Below are 13169 nucleotides of genomic sequence, written 5' to 3'. Positions count from 1 at the left end.
GTGAGAGAGAGCAAATATGAGCCAGGTTTCCAGTTCAGCCAGACCCACCTACGCCCTACATTTCTCTGTGCATTTCTCAGGGGTCTTCACTTTCTTTTCACTCTGTCTCTCCATTGTTCCTGTTTCCTACCATTACTCTCCAACCCGCCGGGCCGTCCTCAGGTGAAGCCGGCTTTTCATATCACCATGAATGCATTGTGTCCACCTTCAATACACAGTAGAAACAGCCAGGTCCCTGTTTTGCTGCCTGTGAGCCTCACCGGTTTCACCAATCAGGTCAGAGGAAAACCTTAGGAGGTGGTTGCCATTGTTTGGAGATATGAGTCAAAAATAGCCCTGAAAGCCAGTTTGTGTACTGTACAGGAATAATATACCTTTGTTGTAGAACACGGCAGTGGCGACTGAAGTATTACTCTTACATTTGATCAAATCTACAACATAAACAAGGTTTAACTGAACAAATAAAACAGCACATTACTCTAGGCTCTTATATGTCCTGAACTGAATAAAATTTGACATAAATGGAGATGCTGAACTGCTACATGTGTATCTGAATTATTTTTTCACTTCTCTCAAGAGGTGTCATGTTTCATCCTCCTCTTTGGTGCCGAGGGATTGGACATTTACTGACTCCTCCCTAACTAGGACAGTCATGCCTCTACAGCAGGACTTACCTGTGAGAGCTGGTGAAGCAACAGTAAGTCTCACCATCAAAGGCAAAAACCTGACGGACAGGACAAAGATAGACTGACTGAACAACTGAGCTGCATGTAAGCTTGCGTTTAAACTTTGTCTTTTGTTCTTACTTATCAAATAACCTTTTAATATAATCATGGAAATGTGAATATCATAATGTCTTTAAATCTTTTACATTTCCCCATAAAAAAGTAATGAGAAAGAATAATTATGAACCGTTATATTAAAGACCATCAGACACATTTAGTAGTTTTGTCAGCGGGCTTGTGTTGCCAGGTGCTTGTGTATTTCAGTAGTATGTCATGGGAAGCAAACTAAATGCCTACAAAGAGGAAAAAATTCTAAAGAGGAATGCAAAAGAGTTGAACAAAGAGCTTACAGAGATGTGCACGGAGGTACTGTTGCAAAAACCACACAAAGTTTGACAAGAGAGGTAAAACAAATAGCTACTAAAAAATGACTAAACTGTTTCAAAAACTTTTTTTTTTTGCCTCTTCACAGCTCTGTGTTTTTGTCTTTTTCTTGAACACAAACTACACATGCATTCAACTTGATGTGTGCACCAATTAACCAAAGGTTGTCTGAATCTTCTGCAGCGGACGATGGCCTCCACCCACTCTGTACGCAGCTACTCGGTGCGTCAGCCCTCCTTCTCCAGCATGTCTGTTAGGGACAGTGGGCGCAGCCTCCGCTCCAAGCCTCCCGTCTCCCCTCTGTCCACTGTCAGTCCTCTGTCTATGTCCCGCTCCCTTTCTGTGGGCAACGGCCTCAACATGCTGGGCTCCAGCCTCTCCGTCAATGGCCTTGGTTCCAATGAGAAAGAGACAATGCAGGGCTTGAATGACAGGCTGGCTAACTACCTGGACAAGGTGCGAACCCTGGAGAGGTCCAACGCTGAGCTGGAGGTGAAGATTAAGCAGCTCATGCTGGAGAAAACTCCAAAGGGGCATGACATTGAGGGGATGATGGCACAGGCACATGCCATCGGGCAAGAGGTCAGAAACTCAGACTGCAGTGATTTTTATGGAAAGAGAAGTTGATTACTTCATGAAGACATAATATTGAAATGTTATTAACACTTTTAAAAACATTCTTGTATAACTATTGTTGTCTGCATACCTGTTGTTATATTAGGATGTACAAACGTCTTCTGAGTGGAAATTAACCTTTAAAATTTTTCCTCTTAAGGTATCAAAACTACACTTAAGCAAATCGGTATGAGAAAAAAAATGCACATTAATACAATCTGAACTAAATGTGCATCATGTTTTCATACACAGGTGAGAAAGAAGACCCTGGAGAATGCCCGGATCATGCTGGAGATTGATAATGCCAAGCTGGCAGCTGATGATTTCAGGGTCAAGTTAGTGTCACACTTTTCTTTTACCGTCTTGTGAGTGTTCGCACAGGAGTGCCAGACTGCAGAGCAATGTGAATAAATGACCTTTCTGTCAGGCTGCGAAATAACAGCCTCATTCTTAAGCTGATGAGAGGCACCGGACAACTGAGACATCAGTTTGTGAGGGATGTGATAGATTGTGTAGGTCAGGAAGACATCATACGTCTCCAGAGAGCCCACGGTTGGCATGGGGAGGCTGAGTGAATGATGGTAAAGTCAGGAAACACCCACTGCTGGTGCTTTTCACAAAGTGTTGATGGTATGTTCGGTGGTCTGATGTGAAAGAGAGTTGCATCCATTGACAGTGACAAATTATATTAGCAGCAAAGTGCATGTTGACTTTACATAATAGATTCTTGTATGAGGTTGCATGGTAGTTTTCACATGTGACTTTGCATCTTTCATGTCCACATAACTAAATACATCTACTTCAGGATTTTAGCTTTGTACTTAAAAAAGACATTCTTACAATCTCCTCACTCTATTTCATTCACCTGAAAGGCAGGATTTCATGAAGTTAGCTTTTAAACACATAAATAGGATATTTTGTGATGAATTAAACTTCAAATCTGTACTTCAAGCTGTTTAAAACATCTTCAACTTGACCAAAAATAACAGTACTTCCTTTTTAACGCAGCATTTTCTGCACAGTAAACAGAAATATTTTATATTAAAGCATTTTGACAGTGTGGTATTGATTCTTGTACTTTAAGCCATAAAAGTGATTCCTCACAAAAATCCTCTCTTTAGGATGAAATATTACTCAGTTTTATAAATTGAAACCATATAAATTAATTTAATTATTTCATGTCTTCTAGTAGCCTCACGTCCTCTTTTTGTGTTTCTCTGCAGATGGGAGGCGGAGGCCACCTTGTGCCAGTCGGTAGAGAGGGACTGTCAGGCTCTGAGGAGAGCAAAGTCGGACCACGACCAGATCATTGCCACCCTGCGTGGAGATCTGGACAGCCTGAAGGAGGAGTTGTACTTCCTCAAGAAGAATCACGATGAGGTAAGAGCCTAATCTCTTTAAAAGTGAAGCCAAACAGAATTTATTTGGTAAAGATGCCGTGTGTCAACTTGAAAAGATAAGAAATTGCTTTTTTAGTCATATGAAAGCCAGTTTCCTGCAGCCAAATATAATTCATTCAGAACAAGATGTTAACAACCCAAAACTGTGGCGGTGTTTTCTCATTCAGTCATACCTCAAGGCTAAACACTGTTCAGTATCTGAGAAGTGATAATATTACAGTATGTGTACGGACACACCCTTTGTCTTCGACCACAGTGCTTCAAGATAGAACGATAACACAGCAACCGGAGTCAGTGCAGCCTCAGAGACTGTGTGTGTGTGTGTGTGTGTGTGTGCGTGTGTCTGTGTGTGTGCGTGCGTGTGTGTGTGTGGGTGCGTGTGTGTGCACACGCTTGTGTGTGTGTGTGTTTAGACAGCCAGGTGTGGTGACCAGGATGTAGCATGTGACTTGTTTTTATCACACAATTTGTACTGTATACTGAAGTAATCAAAAAAATTCTCTTTTATTTTTATTGCAAGATGTGTGAACAGGAATTGTAACACAACATAAGTTGAATATAAACAAAACAATTGTCTATATTACTTTTAGAACAGCATTTAGTCAACTCAAGACAATAACTAATGAAGATATTTACAGAGGAAAACCAGAACTGTTATTCGATGGAGTCGCCTTCATATTTATAAGTAAATTAAATTAATAAGCAATATCTTGATTAATATGTATGAGGTTTAAACTGATAGGAGGACTATATCCATATGTTTTTTAATTGTTATTAAAGGAGTCTTCAGTCATGAATAAACATCCTGTGATGTAATCTTTTGCAGCATCTATTATTAGTTAACACACAGAGATCAATGTTTAGTGACATATGCATGTTTTTAGTTCTCATATAACACCAGAGGGCTATTTGCTTCTACAAATTTGCATGTTTTCTGTAAAAACAGTAAAACATCAACATCATAACAGCACTACAAAAGCTGACCTATATTTTGACATCAGGAAAGTTTTATCTAACAGTGACACAGCTTTGTTCCATTTTGTTTCTGAGCAGGAAACTAGGTGTTGACCATGGGTGCATCATAAGTTAGCTGTAAGCAATCACTAAAAAGCACATTAACAAACATTTAACAGTAACATTGTAAACTCAGCTTAGCAGATACACATAAAATTTTTCAGACCATATCTTATTTACAAATAGATTTATTTGTTAAATTTCCCATAAAGAGACAAAGTGAACAATGTCAACAGGAAAGTGTGGGTCATAAAGTTTTACTCCCTTTTTTTCTGAATAATAAAATGAACAGCTTGTATGGCAAAACAAAGGAGGTTGGATAACCAATACTGTATAACTTCCAAGCCCCTTAGAACATTAATATAACTAAATTATCTATGTGATGTAAGATTATACTGATGTGTTAGCTTCCAACAATATAAGAAACAATAACTCAAAATAATATTAATTATTAATAATTAAAGATTAATTAAACCTGTCCATGTTTGCACAGTTTGCATACCTCTGGACTGCACTACAAACGCTTGAGAAGTCACAGCCTCTGACCTCAGTCTTTTTCACTTCAATGTTCCACATAAAGCATAAATTAGACGTGCTGAAGTCGGTGCTTTGTTCTGCAGTTTTAAAGAAACACATTTTCCTCTTCCCCATCAAGAATCGCAAAAGTCTGCTTCAAAGAAAGTGATTTCTTTTTTTTTTATTTATTGTATTTTATTACCCAATTTACAAACGGTTTGTATGGCGTGCTGCATACTGTTTTTTTCTGAGGATAGTACACCTCTTTGTTTATACTGGCAGAGCAGCTAAGTGAGTCAACTGTTTATGAGAAAACAGTCAGTGTTGTAGTAAATCTACTGTGAGGGACCGAGGCCAAGGATGAAGAGAGCACAGGAGGTTTCTTTAAGAAAAAGTCTTTTAAAGAACAAATAAAGTAATACAAAACAATAGAAAACCTAAACCCCTCTCCCGTTATTCTCTTGTTGAATGGAAGAGTTCAATTAGGCTGCAGCCTCGTCAAAGGAGATCCACATCAGCTGGGACTCATTTCCTTAGCTGGCTTGGGTCTCCCACACACAGCTTCCCCAGGAACTGGCAACTCAAAGAAAACACATATTAACTGAAAGCAAACCAAATTAACAACGTGACAAAAATAATTCAACTAAATGAGTGCACCCAGTTAGTCAACCACCCTGCCAAACTTGCTAATAAAAATGTGGAATATAAAGGAATGATAAGTATTACAGATAAAGTGTATTTTGAATTAACTGAAATAAGGATAAAGGTTACCAGACCAGACTCAATGTGTGTGGTGGCCTAGGCGGCCATCACATCTACGCTGACTTCAGTTTCAATTTTATGGGGCGGCGTGGCTCAGTGGGTAGAGTGGTCATCTTGTAGTCTGAGTGTTGCCTCGGCCTGTCAAGCTCATGTCGGGGTGTCCCTGAGCAAGACACCAAACCCCAAATTGCTCCTGATGAGTCGTGGTGAGCACCTTGCATGGCTCCTTCTGCCATCAGTGTGTGAATAAGTGAATGTGATGTATGATGTATCATTCCAGGTACAGTAAAAGCACTTTATAAATACAACCCATTTACCATTTATTTATGCAATTGAGACTGCTGAGCCCTCGTTTCTTTTTACTTCAGGTCTAATTCTTTTCACACAGTGAAGACTGTAGATTTTGGCCTTTGAAAACACCAAAAAAACAGATGTCATGTCACCCAGAATAGATCAAGTATTATAGAAAAACCAATTAAAATTATTTTATGTGACTACTTATAAAACTAATGGACCTGTCTGTGTTAACTAGTGACGTGGCTGATAAAACCTGCTAGCATCAGTTATCATTTTAGTTGGCTTGAAGTGGGAGTTCAGCTATTCTCACCTTTGTTGGAAATCAAAGATCTATTGTTTTCATAATAGTCATGTCTGTGCAACTATACCTCTGCTGTCACTGCAGAGGTAGAAGATAAATGCACTGAAAAGTGGCAATTTAACAGTATTCATCTAAAAAAAGTCAGCCTTAGTCATCTTTAAATCCATGTTCAGCATCTCACACACTCTCATGTAGTTGTGGTGTTTTTAGACTAATGATAGCTCAAGTGGACCTGTGAGATGCTGTTATAATCAGATGTCAGCAGCTACTGTGACAATAAATCTTGATTATAACCAGGATTTTAACCACTAACTTTAGGAAGATGGTGTATTGATAATTTTGTTTGTTTTCTGCTCTTTCTATCATTACAGGAGATAAGCTCCTTGAAGGCTCGTCTGGCCAACGAGCAGGTGAACGTGGAGGTGGATGCAGCTCAGGGGCCTGACCTGGGGGCCATAATGGCTGAGCTGAGGGTCCAGTATGAGGGCATCACTCGTAAGAACAAGGAGGAAGCCGAGGCCTGGTACCTCAAGAAGGTCAACATTAAACACCTGGCATTCTTCCCTAATATAAACCTTTAATTTCTTGTTTGCTCTGGCATTGAGTACACGCTTTTCATGACACATGATGTTGTTCTGATGCATGTCCACAGTTAGAGGCAGTTCAGTCTGAGGTCAAGGAAAGCAACGAAGCACTGCGTTGTGCCCAGAGCGATCTCAGTGAGAGGAGGCGTTTGCTTCAGGCTCTGGAGGTCGAGCTCGACAGTCTTCGCAAGCAGGTAGAACCCAGCTTACAGCATGTTTCTCAACGAGCTACTCAGCAATGAAGCTTCTATGATGCATTGTAATTAGAAAGCTTCTTTGATGGTTCATTAACAACCACTCCTCCACTTCAACCCCAACCTCACTGCCTCTTCTTCACTGCAGACATGTCGAGACAGTGGAAAACAGCTGCTAACTGTGTCCACAAAGAGCTGCTGTATAGATACAATGTACACAGCAATTTCACTAAACTCCCATAATCAATCAGTTTGTCAAGACATAGACAAAAACAAGCAAATGTTTTGTCAGAGTCTCGTGTGAGTGCAGATCAAACAGCAAACTATAGAAGCACATATAGCTCTCAGATGTTTACCCAACCTGATAGCAAGCTCACAATATTGAATCGAGAGATATTATTATGCTGACAGTGGTGATGATGACTGAATGGATGAGCTCAAACAGGGAAAACTGGCCCATCAGAGGGTCCAATCAGACCCATGGAATGAATCTGATGAATATGAAAATGACATAGAAGACAATAAGTACTTTTTTTTAACAAAACTAACTGTTATTCCTAATTTTTCCACAAGGTTTTTTTTGTTATGTTTAAATCCAAAACATTTCCAAGGCAAGGGGATAACTTGTACTATCTTTTACATCGTTCTTGCTAAATGGATCTGATTTGAGTTTGTTTTATGAAGTTCAGTTCAGGTGATTGACATAAATGTGGAAATGTACATGTAAGTATACTAAGAATAACTTTTAGGTCTTGAAAAGTTACTGTGATCTTAATGTGAAATTCTGTATTTTTAGATATATTTTTTTTATTTTGTGGCTCCATTGTGATCCTGTGAGTTCAGTTAAATTCAGATTTATTTGTGCCCCTTCACAGCAGTGTCATCTCAGGGCACTTTACACACAAATCAACTTGAGCCAATTTTTAATAAATACTAACCTAGTCAAGGAAAGGAAAACCAACAGATTGCACTGAAGCTTGACTTTGATCCAACTCCCCATCCTGAGCATGCAAGGGGTGATAGTGGAAAGGAAAAACTCCCCTTTAACAGGAAGAAAAAACCTTTGACAAAAACCTGATCCAGGAAGGGCAGCTATCTGCCTCGACCAGCTGAGGTGGGTGCGCACGTAAATAAGTAATTATGTAAATATGTAAAATAAATAAAACATGTAAATAAATAAAAAGAAACCCAAATAAATTAATAGGAAAACAATCAAATAAAAATATGTCACAATATATTTTTTATATCTGACATTAATATATATGTTGTGATCAAACTTATAATTGAAAATCATTTTATATATTAAAAGTTTTAAAACAAATTAAATAAAAACTAAAAAATGTATATATATTAATATATATGTAATATATTACATATTAAATTATAAATTTAGTTTTTGTATATTTTTATATATAAAATATCTATTATAACATTGAATTAAATAAAAAAAAATATGTAAATGTGTAACTAAGATAAAATATTGCTTTTTTTCACTTATTTTTCTCAAGTAATTTTAGGTTGTTTTCTACAAGAATAGTTCATTATGGGAAAAATTTGTTTATGGGTTACTATGCTGTTATTTTAGTGGTACGGACCACTGAAGATTGAATGTGGCCCCTGAACTCAAACAAGTTTGCTATTCCTGTTATACAGCAACACTGTAGGCAATTAAAATGGTGTTTGCTTTGTCTGACCATCATGATGCTTTTTATGTAGTGTATGAACAGTGTCAGGTGATCCAGAAGTCTTACCAGTGGTTACCGGAGCAGCTGTTTCTGTGACAATATCTGCAAGATCATGAAAAATTAGTCCCAAAAAGGCCATGATTAGATTATTTACAACAGCAGTCATATCAGCTATCCCTAAAGTTCATTGTCCTTGTCATAATGGCAACAAGCTGTCCTAGAAAAACAGAACTTGATGTTGAAATTAAGCTTGTAAAACTGGGATGGCTGCTGGTCACTAGCCTACTTGTTTGTTATGCTGACAGGTGAGCGTTTTGGAGGGAAATCTGGGAGAAACAGGACACAAGTACTCTGTGGAGATGGACCGTCTTCAGGCCACTCTGACGCAGCTGGAGGACGAGCTGTCTCAGCTGCGTTTGGACATGCAACGCAACAAGACCGATTATGAGCAGCTGCTGCGCGTCAAGCAGAACCTGGAGATGGAGATCGCCACTTACAGGAGGCTGCTGGAAGGGGAGGAAATGTACGGGAGGGCTGAGAAAACCAGAATTAAACTCACTTTTTAGTTTACAGTTCTCTAACAGCATGTTTTTAAAAATCTTTCAGTAGCACCAACACATCATTGATTCCTTCTCTCTCATTCTGCTGCATGGGCAATTTGTTCATTTGCACTTTATATAAAGGAATAGTGTCACATTTTGGGATATATTAGCAGGTTTTAATTAACAATCTCATGTCTGTGCTTTAAATTAAAGATTCTCTTATCATCTTATATTCCAAATCATTTTTATACAGAAACTAAACACAAAAAAAGCTAAACTTTCAATTCCTTTTACTGATTGCAATAATTACATCTTGTGTCATTTTGTTTTACAGGGTGAAAGACGTACCTCCACCTCCTAAAAGTAAGTCAGATTATTTTCTCTAACAGATAGCTGTTTCAAGGATTCTTCATAAGGAGCTCACTTAGTTTATTCTCAATTTTGGTGGCAAATATTGCAAGATGTAAAAATAAATAAATAAATATAATAACAAAACATTAAAAAGGAAACCAGCTATCTTCCAGTTTGATTAGATCCTGTGTAGGAGTCACACAAGTATATTCATCAGATCAAGAGAAAGTTTGTGCTGAGGTCTCATGCTGCTGTTGTCCTGTAGCAATACTAAAAAGTGCCATCTGACAGTTTCTGGGGTTCTTTTAAAAATGTTTTATATGTAATCATAAGAGCTTGAATAAATGCATATTGACTTGTATTTCTAGAAGAAATGACCATGACCTTCTTAAGTGAGAACATGTTTAGCCCTCATGTTGTCTGTTGGAGTAATTTTGATGCCAAATGAAATCTTTTGCCATTAAGATGCTTTTTATTCATCAAATGGTCTAAAAATAATGGTGTTATTTAACCTTGCCCGCTTCATTTTATTATCAATACTATACAATAAGTACAAATTCCACACATTAAACTAAATTATTATAGAAAATAAACGAATACAGGAAAAAAATCTGAGAAAAAATAAAAATAAAAAGACTGGAATAAAATTAAGTAAAATTTAATATCAATAACAACTAATAGATTAAAATAAATAAAAAACAAAACAATATGAAAATGATTACATAAATATGAGTGAATAAAAGCAAATGCAATAAATTAGTTGGATAAAACGAAATAAAAATGAACAAAGGCCAAAAGTGTCGTAGTAGTCGCAGGCATTAAGTTAATACTCTCCATTACTCCTCATTCGTGTAAGACTAAAGGTATAACAAGATTTGATTGATCATTTTTAATATGTTTTAGATAACAGTTAAACTATTTTTTTACCCCAGTGGACAAAAGGTGTAAGGCAGTCAGGAGTGTGTTTCTAGGCTTAATTGATCGCTACAGAAACCATTAAAAAATCAATCAGTGACCCACTTTTTCCATCTGAATTAGTTGGTCAAAACCTCCCAAACATTAGATTACATGCAGCTTCAAAACCTCAGTGTTTCTATTCTTCCTGTGTTTAATGCAGGATAAATGGGAGTTTTATAACAGCTTGTCTAACCCTGGTTTTCTTCTGAATTACAGAAGACCCCGAGGTAAGGACCAGGAAGATTGTAAAAGTCGTCACTCAGACCATGATCAATGGCAAGGTGGTCGACGAGTCCAGTGAGGTGGAGCAGATCGAGGAGCATAAAAAATGAGCGGAGATCAATCATCAAATGTGCCATGAATCCAAAGTGCCTGCTGACTACATCCACATGTTTTCTAGTTTATTTCTCTGCATGTCTTCGTGTCAAAAAGTTTGTAATATCTGAAAATGAAAATGAAGATTGAAGCCTTGTCTAAAAGATATTATCCATTTATTCTACTTCATTATGAAAATTTCAATATTTTTACTTTGACTTCAGTACAAGGTTGTGATTTTATATTTCTTTTCAAAGGAGTCCATGAAGTTTTTAACAAGTCATTATTCTTTAAATGAAAAAAAAGTTATATCCAATTAAAACATTTTCTGAAATGTCCCACTGTCATTCGATTTAAGAAAAGAAATTAACCTGTCAAGTCTGCTTTCATTTCCATGGTCAAAGTAATTGAAATTCACTTATATTTGTCTTTGTTGTATTCAGTTCATATCAAGAAGTTTAGAGCTTTGGCTTCATTTGTGTGAAAGTTTGGTGTAAAATCCCAGTTGAAGTATCTTTTTGTCACAAATGGAACATTAAAAGCTGCTTTATAAGGTCAATAAAGGAATGAAGTGTTTAAAATGTGACTTCTGGTTAGTTTTGAGCTCAAACAGAAAATGGGAGGGACACAAAAGGAAATAAGATTCTGCACCAAATGGGCAGAACCAGCTGACCTGTATGCAACAGTGTCGGGTAACAGCCTGCTGGGAGAGTGTGTCTCTGAGAGTTTAGGTGTACTGAAAACAAATGTTTAACATACTTTTTATGCTGAGACAAAACAAAATAAAAATAAATAAAGATCACAATAAATTCATGTTGTGCTTCAGGTAAAATTTATTAATATGGGTCACTGTGATGCTGTCACCCAAACAAAGCCCATAAAGTCAAACAACACTTAAAAATGATGCCAGAGGTTTCAGCTCTCTGAGACGTTAGGAGGAGATTTCAAGGTGTCGACTTTCAGGATCCAGATCATTTATATTGTGAAGCCATTTTTTAAAAAAATGCCCCATGAAACTTAATGGTTGAGCGAACAAAGCGCTTAGTGTGCAGTCATGCTGTCATTTGGGGATTTCAGCGACTTTGTCCTTTATATCTGATCACTGGAGCATTTAGTCACTGAGAAGTTTCTCAGAGGTGTTGTGTTTGTGTGGTTACGTTACTGTATAGTCACTTTTAGAGGACAACACTCAATAACTCACAATTACAATGAGAAAATGTATAGGTGGACGTAAATGTAGACGTCCATATGTGTAGATTCTTGCAGTTCATGCCTCCTATAATTAAACTGTATTAAGGGAAAAACCAAAGAAAGGACCTAAACCAGGTGAGCTTTACTTGGATTAAGTGAGCACCTCCTTGCTCAAAGAGATCAGGAACCTAACAGTATCTCCAGTAGACGTGCTTAATGCTCTCTTCAGAGAGGACAAACCATGCAGCCCTTCAAAAATAAACCATTTACAATAGAACAGCTTGCTGGAAGCCCCTCTAAGTGAAAGAAAACAGCAAACTGGTTTTTTCTGGTTTCTCAAACATGCTTTAAAACAATGCATTAGAGCACAAGGAAAACGTTTTTCTTTAAAACAAAATATAGCCCTTTACACCAAATTTACATTATTTCCAACGTTTTTTGTCAGTGATACATATGATGGTCTGCTCCATCTGCTCCAAAGTGGAAATATCTGGGTTTAATCTCCACTGTGACCTGACACATAACGTGAAACAAGGCTGAAGTGGTTTCAGAATACATTTCTGACTGTTCTTGAGTGATCAAGCCACAGCCCGGACTTTTCTACTCTGTACGCAACATCTGTGGACAGACATTAGGATGTCAGGACACAGGTGCTTTCCAACTAACAGAGCTTTATTTATCTACAGCACAATAAATCCTGAATACAAAATATATTCTAGAGTAACTGAACAAGGAAAACGCAAGAAAAATATAAATATATCTGTCAGCTGAGAAAAACACAAAATTAAAAAGAAAAAAGGGGATCAGTCTAAGTGGAAAACAAAAAATCCCAAATGTTTTAAAGTATTTTTATCTTGCTTTATTGTAAATATACGGTGAAATATGTGTCATATTTCATGGTGTGATCTTCTGTGAATCACCTAATAACTATGGTTCTGAAACGTGCTAATGACAATAAAGAGAAAGGAGCTGGCTCACAGAAAGTGAAGTATCACACCAGTGTGAATTTTCTATAATTCAACACTCCGGTGTTAAAACACACATTTCCAGACTGAGCTGTCACCAACTATGTCTTTAACTGTAGCCTGTAAAATGTATTGTTTTTGTCACCTTGATGAAATACTAGTAAACTCCAAACATAGCTCTTTAATAGTATGTTAACTCCAAGACCATCCAATCAGGTCACACACAAGATTTACAGGCTTTGAAAAGGAGGCAGCAGATGTTTGGTGAAAGAAAAGGAAACCTTTGTCCCATCTTTAAGTTGTTTCTTAAAGATGGGACAAAACATCTTCTATTTCATCTGGGAAAACACTTTTTATGGTAAATCTGAACG

The 13169-nt window shown here is 37.3% G+C and overlaps 1 protein-coding gene across 1 annotated transcript; it reads left to right on the top strand.

The window, feature by feature from the left end:
* Positions 1-355: 355 nt before the first annotated feature.
* On the top strand, positions 356-11367 carry krt1-c5 (keratin, type 1, gene c5). Its single transcript, XM_041998390.1, has 9 exons — positions 356-770; positions 1293-1691; positions 1977-2059; positions 2948-3104; positions 6386-6550; positions 6667-6792; positions 8783-9000; positions 9354-9382; positions 10544-11367. Exons 2-9 carry the CDS (start codon positions 1299-1301, stop codon positions 10657-10659), a joined length of 1287 nt encoding a protein of 428 aa, XP_041854324.1. The 5' UTR covers positions 356-770; positions 1293-1298; the 3' UTR covers positions 10660-11367.
* Positions 11368-13169: the final 1802 nt, after the last annotated feature.

Source organism: Melanotaenia boesemani, chromosome 11 (assembly GCF_017639745.1).
Source record: "Melanotaenia boesemani isolate fMelBoe1 chromosome 11, fMelBoe1.pri, whole genome shotgun sequence".
NCBI classification, from domain to species: Eukaryota; Metazoa; Chordata; class Actinopteri; order Atheriniformes; family Melanotaeniidae; genus Melanotaenia; species Melanotaenia boesemani.
The sequence above is the reverse complement of the archived record's forward strand: the minus strand, read 5'-3'. Positions and strand labels throughout refer to the sequence as shown.

Excerpts from the sequence above, each read along its gene's own strand:
- krt1-c5 (XM_041998390.1), top strand. The coding sequence starts at position 1,299 with ATGGCCTCCACCCACTCTGTACGCAGCTACTCGGTGCGTCAGCCCTCC. Across the intron at positions 6,551-6,666 it reads AGGCCTGGTACCTCAAGAAG|TTAGAGGCAGTTCAGTCTGA; the intron begins GTCAACATTAAA and ends GCATGTCCACAG. Across the intron at positions 9,383-10,543 it reads CGTACCTCCACCTCCTAAAA|AAGACCCCGAGGTAAGGACC; the intron begins GTAAGTCAGATT and ends TCTGAATTACAG.